Source organism: Vipera ursinii (genome assembly GCF_947247035.1).
Source record: "Vipera ursinii genome assembly, chromosome: 15".
NCBI lineage: Eukaryota > Metazoa > Chordata > Lepidosauria > Squamata > Viperidae > Vipera > Vipera ursinii.
The window spans coordinates 2,196,302-2,223,918 of NC_139528.1; the positions used below are offsets into that span (position 1 = coordinate 2,196,302).

The 27,617-nt window shown below is 49.9% G+C and overlaps 1 protein-coding gene across 1 annotated transcript; it reads left to right on the forward strand.

Moving 5' to 3' along the window:
* The first annotated feature begins 1,020 nt into the window (after positions 1-1,020).
* On the forward strand, positions 1,021-27,518 carry KCNN3 (potassium calcium-activated channel subfamily N member 3). The gene is given in 9 exon segments (XM_083374511.1): positions 1,021-1,524; positions 7,264-7,359; positions 10,066-10,484; positions 13,387-13,528; positions 19,783-19,893; positions 23,426-23,553; positions 24,261-24,330; positions 27,088-27,282; positions 27,284-27,518. Coding segments are annotated over 9 exon segments (1,752 nt in total). The 5' UTR covers positions 1,021-1,035; the 3' UTR covers positions 27,386-27,518.
* Positions 27,519-27,617: the final 99 nt, after the last annotated feature.

Sequence of the window (27,617 nt, forward strand, 5' to 3'; positions counted from 1 at the left end):
CGGGGGTAGGGGGGTGTCCCGCCACGGCTCCTCTCTTGTTCCCCGGGCCTCGAGAGACGTGGTGCCGGCCATCCAACCGGGAAAGCCTCCTCACCACCCCCAAACCCCCCCCCCCCTTTTCCCAAGCCAGGCACGTAGCATCACCTGTTGCTGCCGCCCACCTGCCGCCCGGCCACTCCACGCCTGCCGGTCCCGGGTGGGGCTGGGCGGGGGCGGGAGGCGGAGCCAGGCAGGGCATTTTCCAAGCCGAATGAATGAAGCAGAGCCGTAGAGGGGGGGGAGAAGTTGGGGGGGCGCAGAGAGAGGGAGAGAGAGAGAAAGGCAGCCTACGAATCCGGAGCGCGCACAGGCGCAGTCCTGGCGGGCGGCTTTGGGGAGGGGGCGCCTCCTCACCTCCTCTCTCTCTCCCACCCCATCGGGGGGAGGGGGGAGCTGTGATGTCACCCCCCCTCCGCGGCCGCAGGGCCAGCCAATGAGCGCGCGCCCAGGGCAGGGGGGCTTGGCCGGGCGCGCGTTCCCGAGCGGCGAGCGTGCCAAGGATTTGCCAGTCGCGCCCGCTGGCAGCTCGGCTGCAGCCGCCGCCACCCGCCCCAGCCCCAGCAGCCCCAGCCCAGGCTGGGCAGCCGCGGGGCGCGCTTGGATGCCCCTGCGCTGGGGCGGGCTGCGCGCTGAGCCGGGGCAGGGGCCAGGGCCGGGCGGAGGAGGAGGAGGAGGAGGAAGAGGATGGAGCCCCCGGCGCCCTTCCAAGACTCGGGCGGGGGCGAGCTGGCCGCGCCCGCCAGCCTGGCTCCCCTGGCCCCGCCGGCCCCGCCGGGGGCGGCCTCCGGGGGTCCCCTGCGCGCTCCCCCCGCCGTGGCCGCCCTCCGGCCGGCTTCCCGCCACGGCAGCCAGCCCAACGTCAGCGGCGAGCCCGGCTGGGGGGCTCCGGGCCACTCGCCCAGCTCCAGCGGTGGCGGCGGCGGCGGGGCGGCCAAGCACCGTCAGGCGAGCCCGCTGGCGCACCGTCGGGACAGCAACCCCTTCACGGAGATCGCCATGAGCTCGTGCAAGTACAGCGGCGGCGTCATGAAGCCGCTCAGCCGGCTCAGCGCCTCCCGTCGGAACCTGCTCGACGCCAACCCGGCGCCCGCGCCGCCGCCCGCCGGCCCCGACGAGGCTCAGCCGCTGCAACTGCTGGCGGCCGGCTCGGCGCCGCCGCCGCCGCCGCCGGAGATCGTCATCTCCCGGGAGGACAACCACTCGCCGGCCGGGCTCCTGCACGCCAACGCCGGCGAGGGTCCGGCTCGCAAGGCGCCCCCTCCCTCGGCCGGCTCGGCCTCCTCTTCCTCCGCCGCCGCCGCCCCCGGGCCGCCCCTCGCCAAGGCGCCCAAGCGCAAGAACCAGAACATCGGCTACCGCCTGGGCCACCGGCGCGCCCTCTTCGAGAAGCGCAAGCGGCTGAGCGACTACGCGCTCATCTTCGGCATGTTCGGCATCGTGGTGATGGTCATCGAGACGGAGCTCTCCTGGGGGCTCTACTCCAAGGTAGGGGGCGGGAGGAAGGGGGACTCCCCCAAAGTGCGCTCCAGAGCGCGCCGGACTCGGATAGCGGGGGGCTGACTGGCTGGCTGGCTGGCTTCTTGGGGAAGGGTCTTGAACCTCGGGGGCAGGGGGGTTTGGGCCTCCTCTTCCTCGTCTCTCTTTCCGAAGTTGAGAGGGGCACGGGGGTGGCTGGGGGAAGGGGGGTGGCAGACACTTGGCGGGGTCCCCCCAAAGCGCACCCCGTTTGGATAGGGGGCTGGCTGGTTGCTTAGGGAAGGGACTTTAAGGACCTCGGTGGGTTTGGCCGTCCTCTTCCTCCTCTGCCCCATACCTCTTTCCGAAGTTGAGAGGGGCACGGGGGGGGGTGGTCGCTGCGGGAGGGGTGGCAGGCACTTGGCGGGGTCCCCCCAAAGCGCACCAAAGTGCTTGGGGCAGGGGGGGCCTTAACCTCAGTGGGTCCCGCTCTCCTCCTCCTCCCCATACCTCTTTCCAAAGTTGAGAGAAGGATGGGTGGGGGGGTCGTTCGTCACTCTGGGGACCAACCAGTTGGGGGGGCCCTTCCTAAAGTGCGCCCCACTCGGATCAGGGTCCGGCTGTTTGGGGAAGGGCCCTCGGTGTCCATGGGGTCTCTTTCTCCTGTTCCTCCTCTTCCCCATATCTCTTTCCCAAGTTGAGCGGTGGCAGAGGGGGTGACAGCCAGTTGTGGGGGCTCCCCAAAGTGCTCCCCGCTTGGGCAGAGGCCTGGCTGTTTGGGGAAGGGTCCTCAGGGCGGGTGGCTGGCTGGGTCCGCCTCACCTCTCCACCATTTCTCTTTACCAAGTTGAGGACTTCCTAAAGGGGCCTTCTCTCGCTCTGATCTCTTTCCAAAGTAGAGGGGTGTGTGTGTGGGGGGGCAACCTGTCAGGTGGGCCTCTCTCAAGCATGCCTCTATCCTAAAGACCCCTGGCTGCTTGGGGAAGGGGCCTCAACTCTCCCTCTTCCTTTCCCCCTCCTCCGTACCTCTTTCTGGAGTTGGATGGGGAGGGGGGAGAGCCAAATCTGCCCTCCCCTCTTTGCTCCCCTCTCTTAGCGGACCTTCCTCCCACGCCACCCCAAAGGTTGGGCATGGGGTGATTCCCCACAAACCAAGCCAACTTTGTCTGTCTTGGCTGATGTGGGAATAAATGGAGTGAATGAGAAGAATAGACTCCACACCCCCTTTGCCTTTGGCTCCCCAACTCTCTTGCTGTCTCCCCCCCCCTACACTGCCCCCCCCCAGGCAAGCTAACTATTTCCCTGCCATCTCCAAGGTGATGGATTACAGTTGTTGGATAAGCGGGGTGGGGGGGTGGAGAGAGAACAGAAGGAAAAGGAGGCCAATTCAGCTTCCCCAGGGTGAATAAATAACATTTTCCTACCTGACTTCCCCCCTCCCCATTCCAAACACTTGGTTTCTTCCGTGGCCCCCACCTGACACACACACACACACACACAAAATGGCTGATGAGTAATTTTACAAATTCTGTTTGGCTCTGGGAGAGAGGAAAGGGAAGGGTTTTTTCCCCCCCAGCTGGAGTTCTGCCTCTCTGCTTGAAAAAGGGGCAAAAAGAGGGCATGAATTCGGGCCCCTGGCTGCCAGCATCCAGGTATGTTAACCTGGGTTATCCCCACCTGTTGCGCGTATTTAGGATATCGCCAGCTGGTGGGGCTGAGTAAAGTGGGAGGGGCTGTCCTTGTCTTGGTCTCTTGGCCAGCCTTCCTTGGAGGGTTCTAGTGGGGAGGCACCCCCCCTCCCCAGCAGAAGTTGACATACCCCCTGGAGCACTCTTCTAGTGATGGAGCACTCACAACTTCTGGAGGCAAGGAGTTCCACTGGTTAATTTGTCTTCACTGTCAGGAAGTCTCTGCTTAATTCCAGGTTGCTTCTCTCCTTGATGAGTTTCCATCCGTTGCTTCTTCTCCTGCCCTCTGGGGCTCTGGAGAATAGTTGACCCCCCTTCTTCTTTGGGGCAGCCCCTCAAATATGGAAAGACTGCCATCACGTCCCTCCCCAAGTCCTTCTTTTCATTAAACGAGACGTCCCCAATTCCTGCCGCCGTTCTTCTTGGTATGTTTTAGCCTCCCGTCCCCTGATCCTCTTTGTTGCTCTTCTCTGCACTCTTTCCAGAGTCTCAACATCTTTCTTTCTTTCTTTCTTTCTTTCTTTCTTTCTTTCTTTCTTTCTTTCTTTCTTTCTCTCTCTCTCTCTCTCTCTCTCTCTCTTTCTTTCTTTCTTTCTTTCTTTCTTTCATATCGTGGCGTCTGAGGAATTGGCACACGAGACCTGCCCAATCTCGGCTTCCTTTCCGCCTGCAGTTGTGTGGTTTTTTTTGCGTTTCTCCAGCCAAATCTCGCCCACCGGAGATGTCTGGGCATGGCTGATAAATTTCTACTTCTTTATTTATCCCATTTCTTGACTGCCCATCTGACTTGCGTGTCTCTCTGGGCGGTTAACAAATAATTCATCCAGCCTGGCACGAAAGCCGGGGAAAGCCGGTGGTTTCCGACTGCAGGTGTCCTCCCATCCATTTTGTGATGCAATCCCCCAATGATGGTTTACGCACCCAGCCACAATTCAGCCAGCTTTTGAGTGAGTAGCATTAGCCAGTGGAAGGGGGTTTGGGGCAGGTAAGGACGCCCCTCTTTTTTTTCCTCAAAAGCATCTGGAACTGGGAGAAAATTTTTCTGGACTTGAGGATGAATTATATTAAATTAATTGCTAAGCCAGCCTTTCTCAACCTTGGCAGCTTTAAGAGGGGTGGACTTCAACTCCCAGAATCCCCCAGCCAGCATCCTTTAAGAAGGGTGGACGTCAACTCCCAGAATGCCCCAGCCAGCCTGCTTTAAGATGGGTAGACTTCAATTCCCAGAATTCCCCATTCAGCATCCTTTAAGACAGGTGGACTTCAACTCCCAGAATCCCCCAGCCAGCATCCTAGTGAACTTGAAGATGAGTGCTGGCTGGGGAATTCTGGGAGCAGACCTTGAAGATGCCAGAATTGAAAATCCCTGCTCTGTTCTGAAGCTGCCTGCTTTATGATTAGAAGTAAACACCCAAGCTATTAATAATCCTGAATTATGCCCACCCCTCCTTTCCTACCCTTGTGGGTCAGCTCTATTGTGTTACACACACACGCGCGCGCACACACACAGACACACACAAGGTTCGTTTGGCAGGAATCCCCTTGCGTGGGTGGTGGAGTTGGGAGTTGTAACAGCTGCGCCCAGGGCGAGGGAAGAATCCCCTTCCTGCGGCGCGGGCAGCTATGGCACGGGGCCAGCCGGCTGCAGGCAGATCTGGCTCTTGTCCTAATTGATTTGGGAAAGTCCTGGCTAAAAGCTGGTTTGTTCCCAAGGCTGCTTTTTAGCAAAATCAATCGCCAGCATCGATCCTAGATTCCCAAACCGGAAGGAAGAGGGTTTGTTTGTTGACCCCAGCTAGGGAACCACAGTTTGGCATGGGTTCGAGGGAATCTTATTCTTTTCCCGTCAAGCTGGCATCCGATGAAAAGGCCCTCTGAACCGGGTTTTCCGTCGATGGTAGTTTGTTGAGTCAGCTCTATGATCATCTCTTTGGGGGCCTCATGTTGAGCTGTTGAGTGTGATTGGCAATCTTGCCAACTCTGGCTTTGCCTCAATAGCCTGGCACTGTAAGCCAGGTTTTCCGTCAATGATAGTTTGTTGAGTCGGCTCTACAGTGGGGCTCTTTTGGGGCCTCGTACTGAGCCGTTGATCGTGATTTGCAATGCCCAGCAGATGGATTGGCCTCTTGCCAACTCAGCCCTCACGAAAGAAACCCCATTGCCTTAACCACCCATTTGGGGGCTGGACTAAATGATCTCTGAGGTCCGCGAGGGGAAAGACTGGCATTTTTGGTGAATTAATAGATCAGATGTCAAAGTTATCCAGCTAGGCAGCTTTGCTCCTTCAGAATTTGATTTTCATCCCTGTTCCTCGCCCCACTTGCCCGTGGCGAGCCAAAAATCTTCAAGGCAAATACGAGGCAGTCCTCAACTTACAACAATTCGTTTAGGTGACCGTTCAAAGTTACCACGGCACTGAAAAAAGGGCCTTAGGGCCGTTCTCCACACTTACGACCACACTTGATCCCTGTGTCCACGTGGTCAAAATTCAGACGCTCGGCGACTGACTCGTATTTACGACGGTCGCAGCATCCAGGGGTCACGTGATCCCCTGTTGTGACCTCCTGACAAGCAAAGTCCACAGGGAAGCCGGATTCATTTAGTGACCGGGTTATTAACTTAACAACTCAGGTGATCAACTCCCTGTTTATTGATTGTGTTCCTTTTTCAACCCAGGTTACAGACAGAAAACATCAGAAATAATAATGCTAATAAAAAACCGGGTTTATTTCACGGAGACAATGGATTTTGTCTCTGTGGGAGGCTCAAATTAGTGAGATTTATGTCTTTTTCACTTTTTGTTGTTGTCCTGGAAAAATCGGAAATACCTCTCCGGAGGGATATTTTTTTTTCTTCTTCTGTTTTTCCAGCACAGAGAAATCGATGGTCAGTGTGGAAAAAATTACCTCAGATCTATTCTTCTAATTCCTGAGGGAAATTTTCATTCCGATTATAAATCTTTTTTTATTCTTTCGTTTCGCTAAAGGTTACCCCGACTTCCATCACTTTGATTTTTAGAACTAGTTTGGGAAAGTTCTGGAAGTCTGTGTGGTAATGTTCCAGCAGAAAAATAATAAACCCGGGCCTCAACTTACGACCACGGTTGAGCCGATTTCCATTGCTTAGTGAGACATTTTGTTCCGTGAGTTTTTCCCCCGGTTTACGACCTTCCTTGCCACGGTCGCTAAAGGAATCACTGCAGGTGTGTTAGTTCACACTGTTAGGAAGTTGCTTTGTGAGTGAGAGGTGCAGTTTCCAACTTTGTAGTCCTTGACTTACGACCGCAGGCCCAAAGTCTCTGTGGCTCAGTGAGAAATTTAAGTCAGCTTTGTACCATTTCTGGGCTGGGTCTGTTTTGTTGCCTGTACGGCTCTTTTCTGTTTGGAGTTTAAAAGGAAAGGGCACCAAGGGGTGATCACTGATTTCACTGGCTGGAAAGAAAGTTCCAGAGGGAACGAAACCAGAAAGGCAGGAGCAGTTGACAAAACAGGGTGTTGAAAGGGAGTTAGAGAAGTAGTCCTCGACTTGCGATACAATTTCTGTTGCTAAGCGAGACATGTGGTGAATTTGGCCCCCTTTCACGAAGTTTGCTGTTAAGGGAATCGCTGCAGTTGTTAAGCCACACGGTTGTTAAGTAAATCCGGCTTCCCCAGTGTCAGGATGTTCCAAAAGAGGATCACAGGATTCCCCCACCCCTCACAGGAGACTGCGACTGTCATAAATACGAGTCAACTGCCAAGTGTCTGAATTTTGATCGCGTGACCCTTTTTCGTAAGGGCAGAAAAAGGGTCCTAAGTCACTTTTTTCAGGGCCGTTTTAAGTTCAGAAGGTCACTAAATGAGTAGTGCCTAAGTCGAGGATTTACCTGAATTATTTTAAGAGGTTGGGTGGCGACTGGACCACGGTGGGGGGGGGGGACAATCCATCCATCTAAATCTTATTTTTCGAAGGGGGTCAGCTGTATCACCTGTGCAGAGAACGAATAAAATACATTTAATTTTAAGTGTGTGTGTGTGTGTGTGTGTGTGTATGTGTGTAGTTGTGTACGTTCACAACTTAATTATATTTCTCCTCTTTGCAGGGGTCCATGTTCTCCCTGGCCTTGAAGTGTCTCATTAGCTTCTCCACCGCAATTTTACTGGGCCTGATTATTGCGTATCACACCCGGGAAATCCAGGTATTTAAGACACAATCTGATATTTGAATGTTGTTTGCTTTGATTTCTTCTTTTCAGGCTTCAGCAGAGCGAGGGACGGTTCAGCCAGGCTGTTTAGATTTTGTTTTTAATATGAGAGATTGCACGGAGATTCTATCTATCTATCTATCTATCTATCTATCTATCTATCTATCTATCTATCTATCTATCTATCTATCCTTTCCTCCTCTCTCTTATTTAACTTTTCCTTCGAAGAGGATTTCTCAGTCTAGATGAACACCCCCCCAAACAAGCCCTGGGGAGATCCATTGGCTCTGTAGCACCACCAGCATCCCACCGCTGTGGGTCTCCATGGTTACAGGAGCATCGTTTCAGTGTGACTTTCATTCTCAGGCATCTCAAACCAATCCTGATTTCATTCAAGCTTTTTGCTTTGAGTTGGATTCCGTTGAAATAGAAGGAAGGGGATTCTGCCAGCAGTTCTCAACACTTTTATTTTATTATTTTTATTTTATTTATTTTATTATCTATCTATATATCTATCTAAGGGACGCGGTGGCTCAGTGGGTTAGGACGCTGAGCTTGTCGATCAGAAGGTCGGTAGTTTGGCGGGTCGAATCCCGAGTGCCGCGTAACAGAGTTGAGCGCCTGTTACTCGTCCCAGCTTCTGCCAACCTAGCAGTTCGAAAGCACGTAAAAATGCAAGTAGAAAAATAGGGACCGCTCCGGTGGGAAGGTAACAGCGTTCCATGCGCCTTTGGCGTCTAGTCATGCCGGCCACATGACCACGGAGACGTCCTCGGACAAGCGCTGGCTCTTCGGCTTTGAAACGGAGATGAGCACCGGCCCCTAGAGTCGGAAACGACTAGGACGCATGTGCGGGGGAACCTTTAGCTTTTCCTTTATATCTATCTATCTATCTATTTATCTATTTATCTATTTATCTCTCTCTCTCTCTCTCTCTCTCTCTCTCTCTCTGTCCGTCTGTCTATCTATCTATCTATCTATCTATCTATCTATCTATCTATCTATCTATCTATCTATCTATCTAACTATCTATCTATCTATCTATCTCTATGTTTTCCTTCCTTAATTGCAGTAGTGGTGCAAGGCTGACTGCCAAAGAGCAGAGGTTGTCTCTGAGTTCAGGACTTAATCACCGCCATGTTGCCCTGTTGAGCTTCTGGCTGACCCCTGGCCCGTAGATTCCTCTCCTCCCGAGAAGAGGTCCAGATCCTTTAAAACAAGCTAGGAAAAAAATCCCAGCCAGACGATGCAGGAAGGAGAGGCAGATTTGGCCAGGTTGTGCAATAAATCCGGTGTGCACGAATGCGCCAGAAAAAAAAAAAAGCAGAGCTTTGCGGTAAGAACATGCACACAGAAAAATGGTGGGAAAATGCTGATTAAATTCCTTCATCCCTCCTTCTCCCAGAACGTGCAAAGCCAAGAAGCTTTCTGAGTCTTGCCTCTTGCAACATCTGGCTTTGTCCCAGCCAGATGTCTCCTTCTCTGGAATGGACAAGCCACAACCGGTCATCTTAGTCAGTCTCTTAACTGAGAAGGGAAACATCTGGATCAACTCTGGATTTCTAGCCTGAACATTGAGTGGAGAAAGTTGATAAAGACTTGAAAAACAACTTTTAAAAGGAGAGTTAGGCTGCATCAGTTAGCTTTACAGGGAAAACTTCTGGTTTGTTGTTGTTGTTGTTTTCTTTCTTTTGTTGAGTCATTTAGAGAGGTGGACACAGCTATTTTAATGATAATTACTTGCTGCCTGTCCCTGCTCAAAGCCCTCTTTCGTGTGCTGTGTCTTTATTCTCCGAAATCGTCAGACATGTTCAGACCCTTAAAAAATATCTTTTTTCCTTTACTTGCCAGCAAAAAAAAAACAAAAAAACAAACCAACCAATCTGCCAATAATTGCCACTTTCCAGCCAGGAACAGGTCGGATCCTGGTCTGTTTTGTTGACAGCAAGAAATCTTTACGGCTCTTTTCCACTTGAATGTTAAAAGGAAAGGGCACCAAGGGGTGATCATTGATTTCACTGGCTCTGGAGGGGATGGAAAGACAGTTCCAAAGGGAACAAAACTGGAAAGGCAGGGGCGGTTGACAAAACAGGGCATTGAAAAGGTGTTAAGACAGCTAGTCCTCGACTTACGCTGACAAGCCCAAAATTTCTGTTGCTAAGCGAGACGTGGTGAAACCCCCTTTCACGAACTTTCTTCCCACCGTTGTTAAAGGGAACCCCTGCAGCTGTTAAGCCAGTAACCTGGTCGTTAAGCAAATCTGGCTCCCCCCCCATGGACTTGGCTCGTCAGAAGGGGGGAAATCCCACCATCCCAGGACGTTGCGACCGTCATAAAAAGGAGCCCGTGTGCCAAGCGTCCGAATTTGACTTGCGCGACCATCGGGGAAGGCTGCCGCGGTTCTTAAGTGGGAAAGTCCCTTCTTTTTTCTCTTTCCTTCCTCCCCGCGCCACTGTTAACTCCGAACGGTCGCGCTGAGCGAATCGCTGCAAACTGAGGACTTAGTTAGGAAAGGGAGCGGGTTTCTCGACGGCTACAAAAAAGAGACGGGAAAGTGAGCGGGTTGCTGAAGAGAAGGGAAAGCGAGTGGGGTGTGGGGGGTGTTTCTTGAGGACTAGGAACTTGGCTCTGAACGGGTTTTTGTTTTTTTGTTTTTTCTAAACCCCCTCCCCACCCCCCACCCCGCTTTCCCTGGGCTAGCTCTTTGTGATCGACAATGGGGCCGACGACTGGCGGATCGCCATGACGTACGAACGCATCCTGTACATCAGCCTGGAGATGGTGGTTTGCGCTGTGCACCCCATCCCGGGCGAATACAAGTTTTTCTGGACCGCCCGGCTGGCTTTCTCCTACACGCCTTCCCGCGCGGAAGCCGACGTGGACATCATCCTGTCCATCCCCATGTTCCTGCGCCTCTACCTGATTGCCCGGGTGATGCTGCTGCACAGCAAACTCTTCACCGACGCCTCGTCCCGCAGCATCGGGGCGCTGAACAAGATCAACTTCAACACCCGCTTCGTCATGAAGACCCTAATGACCATCTGCCCCGGCACTGTGCTCCTGGTCTTCAGCATCTCCCTCTGGATCATCGCTGCCTGGACCGTCCGGGTTTGTGAGAGGTAGGACCCCCCGGCGGGCGGCGGTTAAGGGCCGCGGCGCTCGCTCGGCCACCGCCAGGAGAAAGGCCGTGGGAAGCAGGGGTGGGGAAGGGAGGAGCTGCTTAAGGACGGGCGCGGCTGAGGGTCGCAAGGCCCGGCTCCAATACAGTCGTATCTCGAAGAGTAACTTGGGATCATCTGCTGTGAAATCGGTCTGTTGGGGAAGAAAGGAGGGAGGAGGAAGGAGGGATTGGTGGATCCTGATTGAATTCAGATCCTGGTTCTCTCTGGGAGATTAGAGGGATCCATCTCTCTCTCTCTCTCTCTCTCTCTCTCTCTCTCTCTCTCTTTCATCATCTTTAGCTTCTGTCTTTCTATGTTTGTCTATCTATCTATCTATCTATCTATCATTTATCTATCTCCATCATCCATCTATCTATCCGTCCATCTACTATCCATGCATCCATCTCTCTATCATCTCTCTATCTCTCTCTCTATCTCTCCTCTCTCTATCTATATCTAGGCCTTTCACCTTCTTTGTCATCTCCCGATGGGCTGGCCTTATCTGGGAAAATTCTAGCTGCTGAAAAAGAGGCATGTGTGACACACACACACACTTTGACACACAGCCCGCACATTCTGAGGTGCTCGTGGTTGTGCTGGGAGGTGATATCCACGTGGGGTGTAGGCGGGACTCCCTAACAACCGGGGAAGGGATAGCCAGCCAAGCCACCTGCCTCCTGAAGGGCTCTGGGTTCAAAATTAGCCAAATCAAGGAAACAGGGGGGGGATGGTGAGAAGTCAGCTTCCTTCAAATCTTCCTTTTCCTCGGCAAACCTCCCCTGGCTGTTGTGTTTTATGTGTGTATCTGTGTGTTTGCACAGCACAGCATTACTCATGGGTGTGAAGAGATGGGGAAAGCAGTGTGTGTGTGTTTGCGCTGTCAAGAGGGACACACCCGGTTGCTTTTCACACTTTCCGGGACTCCCCAGAGTGTGAAAAAATGGGCTAAATATTTGGAATTTGGGTTATCCCAAAAGGGGGGAAAAATAACTAAACCCAGACTTTTTAAAAAAATATATATGTTTTTTTTTTTGTCTAGTTTGGTTTTGCCTCTGCTCGATTTTATTTTTTGTCTTCTGGAATTTTCCATTTGAATTGTTTGAATAAAATAAAAATTGCAAAGGCGGGGTGGGAAGGAAAGTGGGTTATCCCTCCACCCCACCTCTTGTCTTAGCTTTGCAAAAATAAAATTAAATACCGTATCAATCCCCACATAATTCAGAGAATCATTTCAGGCCTAAAAGCTTCCCATCTGTTTCAACAACGGGGGAAAAATTGAACCGGAGGGAGGGGAGGACAAAAGGCCCCTTGCAGCCCCCCCCGGCACCTCTGTCTTCTGTCTCTCCCCCCCCCGAGAGTCCCATTTTTTTTTCAGATTTGGGGGGCAAGCAACAGTCCTGGAAGGGAGCGCCTAGCCCCCTTCTTCAAGTGGGTTGGTGTCTGGAGCCGTCCTCCCTGTCCTTTTCTCCTTCACAAGTCATAGGGACTAGAAACATAGCCTGGCGCAGGAAAGTAAACTTTCTCATACAAGCTCAGAAAGGTCTTTTGTGTTTTCCCTTCTGAGAAGCACCAGGGGTCGTTCTTCTTGGCTTCACTGTGTGGGGGAATCCTGGGAATTGACGTCCAGCCGTTGTAAAGCATGCTGGCTGTGGAATTCCGCTCGTTGAAACTTTTTCCATCTTAAGGCAGGTTGGCTTGTTGGGGGGGGATTCTGGGAACTGACGCCTTCTTAAAGCATGAATTCTTTATTAACCTCTCATGATTGAGTAAATCTTTGCTTCCAGACTAGGACATTCTGATTTGGCTCACAGATGTTGGGCTGCAGAAGCCAAGCTCTAATCCTGCCTCTGGGAAAAAAATAAAAATAATAAATTATAGATCTGTGCAATGCATAATGAAGCTGTTTTTCAGGGGCCTGCAAAGAACCCGAACCGGAATCTAACCTTTCCTTTTGGCTGAAGAGAGAGATCAATCAATAGTCATTAACCAGGCTCACCAAGCCAGCAAAAGACAGAAAACTGAGCAAGATAATCCCAGAGGATGGAGGTTGGGGCTTGCAGAAAATTTCCCAGATAAAGGAGATTATTTTCATTTCAAGGGCTTTGGTGTCATATTCAGAAGTGTAAAAAACAGGGTGTGTGTGTGGGGGAGAAACAGGCCCACTCTCGGACAGATGTTGCGACGATGGGAGACAACAACCTGGCTAGTCTAAATTAGCAAACGTCCTTGGGATTTTCCACTTGTGTTCTGCGGATGCTAGTGTGTCCAGACCACTGTTTGTCAACCTCTGCAACTCGAAGATGGGTGGACTACAACTCCCAGAATTCCCCAGCCAGCAGGCTTTAGGACAGGTCGACTTCAACTCCCAGAATTCCATAGCAAGAAGTATGGACTTCACCTCCCGGAATCCCCCAGGCAGTATGCTTTAAGACGGGTGGACTTCAACTCCCAGAAATCCCCAGCCAGAAATATGGACTTCAACTCCCAGAATTCCCCAGCCAGCTTGCTTTAAGATATGTGGACTTCAAATCCCAGAATTCCTCTGCCTGCCTGCCTGCCTGCTGGCTGGGGAATTCTGGGCGTTGAAGTCCATCCATCTCAAAGCATGCTGGCTGGGGGATTCTGGGATTTGAAGTCCACCCATCTTAAAGCAGGCTGGCTGGGGGATTCTGGGAGTTGAAGTCCACCCATCTTAAAGCAGGCTGGTTGGGGGATTCTGGGTGTTGGAAGTCCACCTGTTTTCCAGTGGCCAAGCTTGAGAAATGCTCCTCCAGCTGGATCCCAATCCATGACAATCATTTTGGTGCCCCCTGATTGTGGCTGTGTCATTTCACCCCAGCGACCTGCGTTTCTTCGGCAGGTACCACGACCAGCAAGACGTGACCAGCAGTTTCCTGGGCGCCATGTGGCTGATTTCCATCACCTTCCTCTCCATCGGCTACGGCGATATGGTGCCCCACACCTACTGTGGGAAAGGGGTCTGCCTGCTCACGGGGATCATGGTAAGGCACGAAAAATCTCCTTTTTTATTGAAAACAAACAAATAAATAAATGCTCGTGTTCCCAGGCCTAAGAGCATCGCCTGAGCTCTGGGGCTTCCCATGGATTGGATTTTTTCCACCCTCCCAATTTTGGGGAAGGGTGCAAAGCGGTTGCGCACGGATTGGGGGAAAATTTGTGCAGGGAGTCCTTGACTTATGACCGCGACTGAGCCCAAAATTGTTAAGTGAGTTGTAAAGCGAGCTTTGCCCCCATTTCACGACGGTCGTTAAGTGTGAAAAACGGTCCTTTTTTCCAGTGCTGTTGTAACTTCAAAAAAAGGTCACTAAATGAAAAGTGGTGAGTGGTGGACTAGCTGCAGTTGACACTTCCCAGCCGAGGACAGACCGGGTCCTGGTCAGTTTTTTTTTTTTTTTTGGCCAGCAAGAAATCCTTATGGCTCTTTTCTGCTATGAATTTTAAAACAGAAAAGGGCACCACACAGTGATCCCTGATGATTTCCCTGGCTATCTATCTATCTATCTATCTATCTATCTATCTATCTATCTATCTATCTATCTATCTAGCTATCTATCCAAGTTGACTGACGTAATTACTATTTCTGTTTTGGGAACTGGCTTGCTTTAAACCAGGTTTGCACTTTTGACTGGGTTTGAGTCTGTGCAAACCACAGAAGGGTCCTGTCACCCGCATGGGAGGCTACAAATCCCAAACAGTAAACTATCTTGTCTTTTGGGGTGTGTGTGTCACTTTGGGAATGTCTGCTTCTTGTGCGTTTCAATTTGGAATCGTACTGGAAAGGAAAAAATGAGGGACAGAGCGAGGTGGGTGGTAAGAAAGAAAAGAAAAGAGAAAGAAAGAAAAAGAAAAAGAAAGAAAGAAAGAAAGGCAAGAAGGAAGGAAGGAAGGAAGGAAGGAAGGAAGGAAGGAAGGAAGGAAGGAAGGAAGGAAGGATTTTCCCATGTCCCCTTCAGACATCAAGCCTGAGGCGGGACTAGAACTCACCGTCGCCTGGTGATTGGCCCAAAGTCACCGAGCCGGCTTCCTGGCTATGTTCCCTAAAAATAAAGCCTCCCTGTATAAGAGCAGTCTACCTCTTAAATACATCTTTCCTTCCTCCTGGCCAACCTGGGTTTTTGGTTTTGGTTTTTTCCCCAAAAATGCTGGCAGGCCCTTGTGAGAAACAGGATGTGGAACAACTGAGTTTCGACACTGATCCCTGTCAATCCAGAGCAGATCCAGATGTTCCCCCCTGCCCTGATTCCCCACTCCAGCTGGGGTCCGTCTGCAACAGCCTGTCCACCCATCTGGGTTAAGCAAGACTGCTTGGTTTCTTTTCTTTTCTTTTCTTTTCTTTTCTTTTCTTTTCTTTTCTTTTCTTTTCTTTTCTTTTCTTTTCTTTTCTTCTTTCTTTCTTTCTTTCTTTCTTTTTTTTAAATGTTCTTTTCTGTGCCGTCTTTGGTTCATTTATCTTTTACTTGGGGAGCGGTCTTGATTGGTGTTGCCTCCTGGGAAGAGGGCTGGGCGGGATAAATGGGGATTGCAAAAGAAATCGAAATAATTGCTTGGCTGATCTTCCTCAAGTGGGGAACTGGTGGCCTTTTATTATTATTATTATTATTCCCATTTATATCCCGCCCTTCTCCGAAGACTCAGGGCGGCTTACAATCTAAAGCACAAATCAAAGCGCTTAGCAAAGTGCTTTGGCCTTGCCAAAGGGATGGCGAAGATTTCCCGAGCGGAGGGAATCGGCTAGGAAGGAGGAGGTTTAGAACTCAGAGCGCAGAGGGTGCGCTGCGATCTCTCTCCCTCCCTCTTGTCTGTCCATCTCTCTTATCTGTCCAGTTCCTCCTCTCTCCACCCAGTTCTGTCATATAATTCCATGTATCCATCCATCCATCCATCCATCCATCCATCCATCCATCCATCTCTCTCTCTTCTCTCTCAATCTCTCTTTTCTATCTTCTATCTCCTCCCTCCCTTCTCTTTCTCCCTCCCTCCCTTCCTTCTTCCTTCCTGTCCTTCCTCCTTTCCTTCCTTTCTTCTTTCTTCCTTTCTTTCTTTCCTTCCTCCCTCCCTCCCTCCCTCCCTCACCACTGGAGGTTTTCAAGAAGAGACTGGACATCCACTTGCCTGAAATGTTACAGGGTCGCTTTCTCAGGCAGTGGGTTGGACTAGATGACCTCCAGGTTCCCTTCCAACTCTGTTATTCTGGCTGGGTCTGTCCTGGCGAGGAGAGCGTGATAGGATGACTTTGTCAGCCAACTTGAGTCTCTGTGCGCGCGCGAACAACAGCCAAGAGTGTGGTTTAGCGTTTACTGCCACATTAAGTGAAAAGTGTGATGGCTAACCAGCTGAGATTCCGTTCCCTTTGCACAAGAGTTTCCCAACTACCCACATTCCTCAGCTTACGAGCACAATTGGGACCCAAACTTCTATCCATTGCTGAGCCATGTTACTAAGTGAGTCACGTCCCATTTTATGACCTCTTTTTACCACGGTTAAGCAAATTTGGCTTCCCTCATTGACCTGGCTTGTTGCAAACGCCCTGTGAAGGTCATAAATGGTGACCATGTGACTACACACACACAAACACACACTGCGAATACACACAGGTTGCCAAGCACCCAGAACCTGATCATGCTAGGACGGTCATAAAGTGGGAGAATGGGTCACAAGTTACTTTTTTTTCCCCTGCTGTCGTTCAGCGCTGTTTCTGCCCCACCCCATTTCTCTCCGTTTGAGCCAAGCTTTAAAAAATGGCATTGTTTGATCTTTGTTCTTTTTGTTGTTGTTATTTTTAAAGCGTTGACTCTTTGCCTTCACTTCTAAGAATTTTCTTTCTTTCCTTCCTTCCTTCCTTCCTTCTGTTTTTTTAAAAAACATCAACAACACAAAATGGCTCTTTTTTGGGGGGAAAACCCCCCAAACACCCCCTTTACATATTAAACTGCAAGGCGGTTGCCGTGTTAGTGTGTATGTGTGTGTGAGAGAGAGAGGGGGGGGGAGAAGGCTGGGACACGAAGCGTCCGTGCAAATTAGTTTTTTTTTTTTACAAGGAGGCTCCAGAATGGAGATCAGATCTGTTAATTACAGAATCTGTTATGCTCAGACAGGTTTTGGTTTTAATCTCCAGAGGAGGGGAGGATGGGGGTGGGGAAGACTTCCATTTTAAAAGACACAGCCTGGAGTTGACGTGTACCGTGTGAAGCATGTCCACACGTCTCAAACCCCCCCCTCCCCCTTGAGATTGCGTGGAAGGCTGGGAGAGGATGGGAAGAAACCTGAGCGGTAAACAAGCACCGTGAATCGGGAGGGGTGGGTGGGTGTCCTTTAACTCATCAACAACAGTCCAACCCTGGTAACACACACGCACACACACACACACACACACACAATCCCAGAATCAGAGAGTTGGGAGGGTCCTTAGAGGTCCTCTAGTCTAGCCACCTGCTCAAGCAGGAGACCTGCCTAGACCATTTCAGACAAAGGGTCTTCCAGTCTCTTCTTGAAAACCTCCAGTGATGGAGGAGGAAGGGAGGGAGGGAGGGAAGAAGGAAGGAACAGAGAGAAACAGAGAAAGAAAGAAAGAAAGAAAGAAAGAAAGAAAGAAAGAAAGAAAGAAAGAAAGAAAGAAAGAGAACAAAAGAAAGAGAAAGAAAGAGAAAAAGAAAGAGAAAGAAAGAAAGAAAGAGAAAGAAAGAAAGAAAGAAAAAAGAAAAAAAGAAAGAAAGAAAGAAAGAAAGAAAGAGCAGAATCATGGAGCAATCAAGTTAACAAAATAAGAGTTGGAAGGGATCTTGGAGGTCTTCTAGTCCAACCCCCTGCTATACCTTTCCTTCCTTCCTTCCTTCCTTCCTTCCTTTTCCTTCTTCCCTCCCTCCCTCCGTTACTTCCTTCCTTCTTCCACCCTCCCTCCCTCCCTGCTCCTTCCCTTTCTTCTTCCCCCCTACAATCGATCATAAGCCAAGGACTAGCGGTATAGGAGGGTGGGAAATTCTTCCAGGAATTTTTAAGATTCTGCCTCCAGCCCACAGCCAGCCTTAAAGAGATTGTGTGAAGGTTGGTGTCATTTCAGACCCTGTGCTGTTCCTGGCCCCAGGCAATCTTGACAGGGAGATAATTGTTTGGATAAAGATGAGCTCAGCCAGTTCCTTGCCAAGAAGGCAAGGGGAGTGGGACACACACACACACACACACACACACACACACACACACACACACACACACAAATACACACACACAGAGAGAGAGAGAGAGACCCGTCCTCTTTCTATGGATTCCCTCGGGAACAAAACGCTTTAAAAAAAAAATTTTTTTTTTGCAGTTGTTTGCAGCTGATTTCAGTGTGCGGCCTGGGTTTTAATGCAGAATTGCACCTGGGCAAAGCTGTGGCTTGCACGCACATTTGTCTGTCACACTTAGAAACCCCCCCCTCCCCCGTGCACGTACTGAACCGTCGTGCGTTCCCAAACACAACCTCCCCTTGCTCGTTTGAGGCTCATTTTCTCAGCTGTGTGTTTCCGTGGCTCGGTGCCGAGGCTGGAAGATTGATGGCATTGTGCTAGGTTTTCCCGGCAGAGGTGATTGGTCTTTGCACACTAGCTAGCGTGTTGGGAGGGCGGGGAGGGGGAAGCTGGGGAAGGTTGAGGAACACATGCGTGACTTAAGGGCTTCCAAGACACCAGGGCGGGTGGGGAAGGTCTGGAAAGAGGCTGCCGTTCTCTGTGCGCATTTGGTCTGTGATAGCAGTAAAACCTCCCCATTCAGGGGCAGTCTATATTAGAGAAACGTGCCTAAAGGGATGCTTCCATGCCTAAGGTGGGACTAGAATTCACTGTCTCCTGGTGATGGGCCCAAAGACACCCAGCTGGCTTTCATGCCTAAGGGAGAACTAGAACTCACCATCTCCTGGTGATTGGCTTAAAGTCACCCGGCCGGCTTTCATGGCTAAGGTGACATTTGAACCCAGCATCTCACTCTTTCTAGCCTGATGCCTTCCTCACTAGACCAATCCTGGATAAATGGGATTATCGGCCTATTCTTCCCTTGGCTTCTGATTCTGCGGGCTCAGGAGCCGACCTTGTCCACACCTCGCACCCTTCACCCTGGTTAGGTTGAATTGGCAGGAATAAACGGAAGAATACGGACCTCAACCCGTAAGGAAGGCTTTCTCTAGGAACGGCAGAAAAAGCAACGATAAATAAGCCCTTTTCAATAAGCAGCCAAGGATCAACCCACGGAGCGTTTTTCTCCACCCTGGAGTGTCATTCTGCAAAAAGAAATATGGGTTACGGGAGGCCTAGCGTGGGAGGCTTCTGGTGGAAACCTTGAAACGGGAAGGGGGGGGTTGTCCTGTAATCGGGAAGACATAAATACGGATCAGCCTGGATTGTCAATTCCGGTCAAGGATTTCAGCTCTGGAGGGCAGGACTCTCATAGTTCGTTTTTTTTTCTTTTTTAGGAAATTGATCCGGAGGGATAGAAAGGGGGTGCAAAAAGAAAAAAAGGCCCAACCAGAGAGAGAGAGAGAGAGAGAGAGAGAGAGAGAGAGGAATAAAAAAAAAAGTTCGGGTGGCTTTTCAGCACCACGGACAGCGGACGGGAAGATAATCCCTTTTCCAAGTCTTGATTGCATGATTTTATCTGCTAATCTCTCTTTTTTTAAAAAAAATTCTAATTAAACCCGGGCCTGGCTGGCTGGCTGGCTGGCTAGGGATGGGAGAGGAGGAGAGGCACACAGAGGTGTGTTGTTGCAACAAAGGCACAATTTTCTGGGGCGGGGAAAAAGAAATTGCCCCCCCCCAAAATGGAGGGAGATGGAGCGGGTTGTCAAAATTATGATTTTAGGGAGAAGGTTTTTAAATTGTTATCCTGTCTGTGCCCATGTAAAGCTGCACAACTGGATTGTCCAAAAAAAGGGGGGGAATTGAACTATGGGGAGCACCAGGAATGAATAATCGCCGGAAATTGGCTTTGAGTAGATGCAATCCCTTCGGTGGGTCCCTGTATCCAGAGGAAACAGCCAAGAGTGGAGAATATATTTATGAGCAAGGCGAATTCTGGGAAAAATGGGTCCCTCTTTTGCGGGAGAAGCAGCAAAATATGTTCATGAGGTGGGGATTTCTGGGATAAAAATGGATCCCTGTATGCAGAGGAAATAGGCAATGGTGGAAAAGATATTGTCAAACAGGTCAGGCACTGATTTCAAAGCTGATTCTGAATTTTGGACTTTCTCCCCCCCCCCACCTTCTAGGGAGCTGGTTGCACTGCCCTGGTGGTGGCTGTGGTGGCCCGAAAGCTGGAACTCACCAAGGCTGAGAAACACGTCCACAACTTCATGATGGACACACAACTCACCAAGCGGGTAAGCTCAGTTTGCTGGACAAATAATGTTTTCATCTTGGATTGTTGCTAACATTAACGTGGCATCTTTAAGATGGGTATGGACTTCAACTCCCAGAATTGCTCGGCCAACATGCTGGCTGGGGAATTCTGGGAGTTGATGCCCACCCCTCTTAAAGCAGTCTGGCTGGGGAATTCTGGGAGTTGAAGTCCGCCCAACTTAATGCTGGCTGGGGAATTCTGGGAGTTGATGCCCACCCCTCTTAAAGCAGTCTGGCTGGGGAATTCTTGGAGTTGAAGTCCACCCAACTTAATGCTGGCTGGGGAATTCTGGGAGTTGATGCCCACCCCTCTTAAAGCAGTCTGGCTGGGGAATTCTGGGAGTTGAAGTCCGCCCAACTTAATGCTGGCTGGGGAATTCTGAAAGTTGATGCCCACCCCTCTTAAAGCAGTCTGGCTTGGGAATTCTGGGACTTGAAGTCCATAGGTCTTACATTCAACACCCTTGAGAAATGCTGCATTAAGTGATATATATTTCTTCCTTCCATTCCACAATGCAAATATTGTAAATGTTTGCTTTGGATGTCCTTAGGGATATAAACAATCATTTGTCACAATGATTGCAATGCTCCTCGATTTTGGATTAAAAACCTTGAGGACTAGAGCCTTTATTAGGCTCTGGTGGGTTTTTTTCAGGTTGCAATTAATAGAGGGAAGCACAACTTTGCGTGCATTCCTGCGTTCACTTTCCCGGCTCCCCAGTGGGGCATACCTTATGACTTATTAATATTTGTTTTCGTTTCAAACTGCTTTTTCCTCCCAATGGGACCCGAGGAGCCACAGTCAATAAATAATACAACAAGCTCCCATTAAAAACAGTTTTGAGAAAAGCAATCGTCCGTAAAACCAAATACTGGTGAAACAGAATGTTGCCGAGGGCAACAATTAAAAACAAAAATAATTCAATTAAGCAGTTTCAACCTGGCGCAAATGAGTTCCGGTTCAGCGGAGGGAACTAACCCAACAATGATGTCTTTAATGGAAGCTTAACAAGCTAGGATAAGGTGGCTTGGACGTGATGTGGTGGGCCTTGGGGTATAGCCGGTTGGCTGCTATGCTTGGCAAGCCCTAGCAAGCCATGGGATTTGAGCCACCTTCTGGTTGGTGCCCCAGACCAGGATTAAACCACAGTTTGGCCAGTGTAAAATCCCAAGTCACCATCTTGGTCAAACAGGGAACAGTGAAAGCAACGCTGAATGTTGGGAAGAATCCCCTTCGCTTCTGACCAAACGTTGAAATGGAAAATTCCTTCCAGAACAGCTTCCTCATTTGTTGCAGGCCTTGCCGGCAGGGGCTAATGGGATTTGTAGTGCCAGCCAGTTCAGACAGCCTTTCTAGCTAGCTTAGACTCTGAACACCCACCTGCTGCTGGATGAGTTGCAGAGGCATCCCCCACACCCCGAAAGGCAAGCTTAGTGAAAGACCAGCTGTGAGGTAGACTACCTTGGACATGGAAGTTTGCTCCCTAAAGCCAGAATAACAGAGTTGGAAGGGAGCTTGGAGGTCTTCTAGTCCAGCCCTTGCTCGGGCAGGTGAGAAACGGGAGTTTTGCAACACAAAAGCCAAAGCAGTTTATATATGTTTGTGTGTGTGTTTGTATGTGTCTCTCTCTGTGTGTGTGTGTGTGTATATAAAAATTATATATAAATTATTATTTCCAAAAAACCCCACCTCTCAGCCCTGCATGAGCCTCTGAGCATTGTAGGAATTAAAAGAAGAAGAAAAAAACAACCCACCCAGGTTTTGCTTTGGACCCTTGCAAATACTAATACTACTAATAAAATAAAAATCCGAAGGAAAAACTCAGAACCGCGGGAATCTGGAGGAGGCAGGAACAAAAAAAATACCACACAAATTTCTTGAACCTGCAGGTTTGATGAATGGACAAACCTCCTCATTGCACAGATCCCATTTTGTGGAGGAGTTTGCAAAAAAAAAAAACGAAAAACCCAAACACTTCTACAGATTCCAGCGAGCCCCCAAATTCCGGAGACCCCTGTCCCAAGCTGAGCGGATGCTCCCCCAAAAGGGGATTTTAAAAAAGTGCCTTTATTTTTAATCGTATTTTTACTTTGACTGCACCGTCCGCCAAGCAGCTGCCTTGCCTCCGAGCTTAGCCATTTTAATTTATTTTTTTGTCTGCCTTTCAGCAGCCTTCGTTAAATGGGCTCCCTGGTTCTCAGCCGTACAGGGGGAGCTTGGAGGGCCTTAAAGGAGTTGGATTGAAGAGAAATCGTTCTTTTAATTGGAGAGGGAATTGATTTAGAAGCCAAAGAGGCAGAGGGATGTCTGAGGGTTGTTGTTTTTTTTTTTTTTTTGAGAGAGAGAGATTTTCCAAGCAAGATTCAAACGTGGTGTTGTGGTTTTTTTTTCCCTCCCCTTGTGGGCACCTGACTCAGAAATCATGCTTTTTCCAGAGGAGGTGAACTCATCCGGAGCCTGTTTTTGTTCACAAATTCCTCTATTTTTATTTATTTATCTACTTATTTTGCTCTGCCGTGTCACGTTTTCCTAGCTTCGGCTGCTCACCGAAAGGCAGAAAAGAGGAATAATTTGTTTCCCCAAAGCCTGCAGGCTTCATATATTGTTCCAGACATTTGCTAGCTACAATCTGGGAGCATTATATTCACCTTTTCATCCATTTGTTTTGAACCAGAGTTTCGAATCTCGTGCAGTTTCTCCCCGCCCCCCACCCCCGAATTGCTGCTGATGTCACAGCGAGAGGAAAGGGGGTGAGGCAGAGGGGAGGGGGTTGGATTTCCCCTTTTGCCTCTTGCTTTTTCCTATTTCTCCCCCCACCCCCACCCCAAATTTTTGGTAGAAGGATCTCTTAAATTGTTGGTTAGCCAGATTTTTGCACAGAGGCATCTGGGTGAATAAAGGGATTTCCCGAGCAGCTTTTCTCAACCTTGGCAAGTTTCAAGTGGGTGGACTTCAACTCCCAGAATTCCCCAGCAACATGGTAAATGGACTTCAACTCCCAGAATTCCCCAGCCCGCATGCTTTAATGATAGGTGGACTTGACCGGGGAATTCTGGGGCTTGAAGTCCAGCCATGTTGAATTTGCTAAAAACACTGGGCTAAGATTCCTTCCTGCTCTCGACACGCTGTGATTTATTGGCACCAAACACCAAACTTAGTTATTGCCTTAGACAAAAATTAACCTGGGTAAACCAACCAACCCCCCCCAAAAAAAACTAACCAGGATTTTTTTAAAAAAAAAAAAATTAACAGAGATGTCAAGCTATCCCATTTCATGCCAGGAGAGTTTAGCTTTTGCCGTTTTATTGCCGGGCCATTTTATTTTCCCCACTTCTTCTCAATTATCCCTCGGAGATTAGGAGGGACACCTTCTCTTTGTCCTGGCTGGGGCTGATGGGAGTTGTAGTCTCGATTCTAGAACATCCACCAGGTTGCTTGGGAAGAAAGCTGGAGTTCCCAACCGAGGCGAAGAAAGGGGATTGGAGATTTTGGCTTTGTGTTCCCTCGGGCAGATCAAGAATGCGGCGGCCAACGTCCTTCGGGAAACCTGGCTGATTTACAAAAACACCAAACTATTGAAGAAGATCGATCACGGCAAAATCCGGAAGCATCAGAGGAAATTCCTCCAAGCCATCCACCAGTACGTCTCCTGGGGGGGGGGGCTGCAGGGTGGGTGGAAACCAGCTAATTTCCAGCTTTCCCCCCACACACACACACAAAAATGGCTTCTGCAAAGAGCCGTTGAGCTGAAGTGTCTCCTTGTACAGATACTATCTCGATTCGTTTAGCGACTGTTCGGAATTACAACGGCCCTGGGGGAAAAAAAGCAACTTACGACGGGTTTTCGTGACCGTCGCAGCTCCCCCAGGGCCACGTGATCAAAATTCAGAGGGCGACTCCTATTCGTGACGGTTGCGGTGATCCCTGGATTCCCCTTTTGCGACCTTCCATTGTTTGAGTGGGGTGGAATAAAATCATAGATTATTATAGAATTATAGAATAGAATAGATTATAAAATAGAATATAGAATATAGACCTCGACTTGCAACTCGCTTCACAAATCTCTCACTTAGCCACAGAAATATTAGGCCCAGTAGTGATCATAAATGCAAGACTACCTGTATGTTTCCTCCCAAAAGGGAGCCTGGGCAGGATTCTAGTCCTCGGTGAGGTTGTTCCAAGCAGAGGCAAGAAGAGAGCGTTGGGCCCAGGACAGGTGGCGGGAGAGGGAATGACAGGGAGGGTCTTTCTGAAATGCCTCGACAGGGAGTTGGACTAGAAGACCTCCAAGCTCCCTTCCAACTCTATTGTTATTGTTGTTGTTAGTTATTGTCACGATTTTTCTAGGTTGAGGAGCGTGAAGATGGAACAGCGGAAGCTGAGCGATCAAGCCAACACGCTGGTCGATCTTTCCAAGGTGACTAACGCTGCCTTCGGAGGCCGGAATGAGGAGAATGGGATTGGTGGGGATCCTAAAAGCGGTGGGCTAGGCCAGGAGGGGAGGATTATGGGCCGCGTAGTGGCTGGGCTTGGGGGCAGAACCCCTGCTGTGTGGGGGGATGGGGGTGGGTGTCCTTTGGCAAAGCTAGCCAGATCTTGCATCCCCTCCGCCATTCTCACACAAGCGCAGGTGGGAAAGCCAGGGGGGACTGTTTGGATGAGCTCTGGGAATCCTGGGGGTGGGCTTGGGGGAGCTCTTCCCCCAGCCCCATTTCCTCCCTCCCCCGCCCACCTCCCGGCCTCTGCTTTATTCCGCTTCCCTTGAGATGGGAATTCTCTCTTTTTTTGCAGAAGGAAAAAGGGGGGGGCAGGGAAGGCATGGCTTGGCGGTCTCACCCCCTCCGCCCTGTCTCCTGGGCGGGCTTTCCCAAGCATCGGGTTGCCTAGCAACCCCGTGGAAAGATGCCTGGGAGATCTGCTTCTGGGGCTGCACTGAGGGGGGGGGGAGTGTGGGAAGGCCCTCGGCTGGGGAGGGGGGAAGGGCTGGCGTGAAGTTCCTTTGCTTCATTGCCTGCCTGCCTTCTTCCTTTTCCCCTCTCTCTCTCTCTCCCTCTCTCTCTCCTTCCTTCCCTTTCTCTTTTTTCACCCTCTCTCTCTCTCTCTCTCTCTCTCTCTCGACCTCCTTCCCTTTCTTCCTTTCTCCCTCCCTCCCTCCTTTCTTCCTTCCCATCTGTTCCTTCCTTCCTCCCCTTTCTCTTACTTCCTCCCTCTCTCCCTTCTCTGCCCCTCCCTCCTTCCTCCCTCCTTTCCTCCCTCTCTCCCTTCTCTCTCCTCCTTCCCTCCTTCCCTTCTTTCTCCTTTTTTCTTCAATCCCCTTCCCTTCTTTCCTCTCTCTCTCTCTCCCCTCTCTCCCCCCTCTGCCTCCTCACTCCCTCCTTCTACTCCATTACTTTTTTCTTTCCTTCCCTTTCTCTTCTTCCCTCCCTCCCTCCCTCCCTCCCTTCTTCCCTTCCCTTCCCTTTCTCCCTCCCTTCTATTCCTCCTCCTTCCCTCTTTTCCTTCTCTCTCTCTCTCTCCTTCCTTCCTTTCTCATTCTTTCCCTCCTTCCTACATTTCTCTCAGTCAACGCTGGTATTTTGATTTCTACCCTTTCCTTCCAATCGCCCCTCCTTGTCTGTTTTTTCTCATCCCATTGTTGCTTTTAGTTGGCAGTATTCAGATAATATGATAAATGGAGGTAGGGAGGCAATCCTAGGCGGGCTGGGGGGGGCCTTTCCTGGGAAATCAAAATATCAACAACAAATAAAAAAGAAAAAGATGTTTGCTTCTCTTTGCTTCCTGAAACCACAATTCCCCTGTTGCAGTCTCATTCTCTTAAAGGGAGAGATTTGTTCAAAGTAATATCTCACACACACACACACACACACACACACACACACACAGCAGTTGCAAAACAAAGTTCCTAGTCCTCAGGTTTTAAGGATTGATTTCTAAAGGGAAACCTCAGTGAACACCACAGCATTTCTGTGGCTGTTTTTATGCCTGGATGTTTCTGCAAATTAGACTGAATTTGTGGGGGGAAACACACTTTATTAAAGGCAATAAAATACAAATGAGTAGCTTAAAATGATCTCGTCCTGCTGCAAAGAAACGATGCCAGCGGCATCAATTTTTTATTCCTCCATCATGACTCTCGTCCTGCTTCCTAAACCTTAGAGAGGCCTTTGGGGAAAACGTTTACGAGAAGACAAGTTTCTAGACCCTAAGTCTACTGAGAGAAGTGCATCAGCTTGTTAATGTCCTCTTTCAGCTGGCCTGCACTCAGAAAAATTGCATATATATATATATATATATATATATATATATATATATATATATATATATATATATATATATATACTGTGTATATATATATACTGTGTATATATATATATATACTGTATAGATAGATAGATAGATATAGATATATAGGTTTTGCTCAGATGAAATGTTCTTTTAAACAAATAGCCAAGAGGCAAGGAAGGATGATTTGCCAGCCATGGGGGAAATTGTCCACTTGTTCTTCGGACCCACATTTTACGGTGAACTTTTCAGGAACTTTTTAAAGGGGCGCGGGGGGGGGGGGGGAACAGCAAAGGATGGATGAGATGCTGCTAAAAAGGGAGAAGGCTAAGCGGTGATTGGGTGATGGGTCTCTCCGCGGCCAATATGTCAAATAATGAGTCTTTAGGAATCTTCCTGATAAAGGGAAAGCCTGTGCTGTAGTCTTTTTCTCCAACATGTTGCAATTCTGATGAGAGGTTATTGGAATATAAATGGCAAATGGCAATAAAGATCAACAGAGAAAGAGGAAAGGAAAGGAAAAAGAAAGGAGGGAAGGGAAGAGGAAGGGAGGGAGGGAGGGGTGATGGAGGAGAAGGAAGGAAGGAAGAACAATGGAAGGAGAGGGAGAGAAGGGAGGAAGGAAGGAAGGAAGGAAGGAACGAAGGAACGAAGGGAGGAACGAAGGAACGAAGGAAGGGAGGGTGGGAGGGAGGGAATATGGAGCAAAGTGGAGGGTTGGGAATTGGAGGAGGAAGGAAAGACAAGGAGAAGGGAAGGAAGGAAGGAAAAGAGAAGGAAAGAAAAGCAGAGGGAAGGAAGGAAGGAAGGGAGGAAGGATAGAGAAAAGGGGAAGGGAGGGATCTTAGGGTGGGGAATAACCTGTCACACACACACCCCCTTTGCTTGGCAGATGCAAAACGTCATGTATGACCTCATCACGGAGCTGAATGACCGCAGTGAAGACCTGGAGAAGCAGCTGGGGGGCCTGGAGTCCAAGTTGGAGCAGCTGGCCGCCCACTTCAGCGCTCTCCCACTGCTGATCACGGACACCTTGCGCCAGCAGCAGCAGCAGTTCCTGGCCGCCCTGGTGGAGAGCCGGGGGGTGGGGGGGGGTGGGGGGCGCCCCCCAGACGCCCCTCTCCGACAGCCCCATGGGGGTGAGTTCCACCTCCTTCCCCACCCCCTACACGAGCTCCAGCAGCTGTTGAACGTGGCAGAGGAAGACACCACACACACACAAAAAAACACAGTGGAAGGCCAAGCCAAACAGAAAGAAAGAAAGAAAGAAAGAATGAATGAAAAGAAAAAAAAAGCCAGGAGGGCGCGCGATCGGTTCCAGGAGAGACTCGAACCCAGCCCTGGAAGCAACGGAGGAGCGCCAGGCGCTGCGGGAGCCTGGGCCTCGAATGGTAGGGTCTCGGCTCCGGGCCCTGGGTGGGG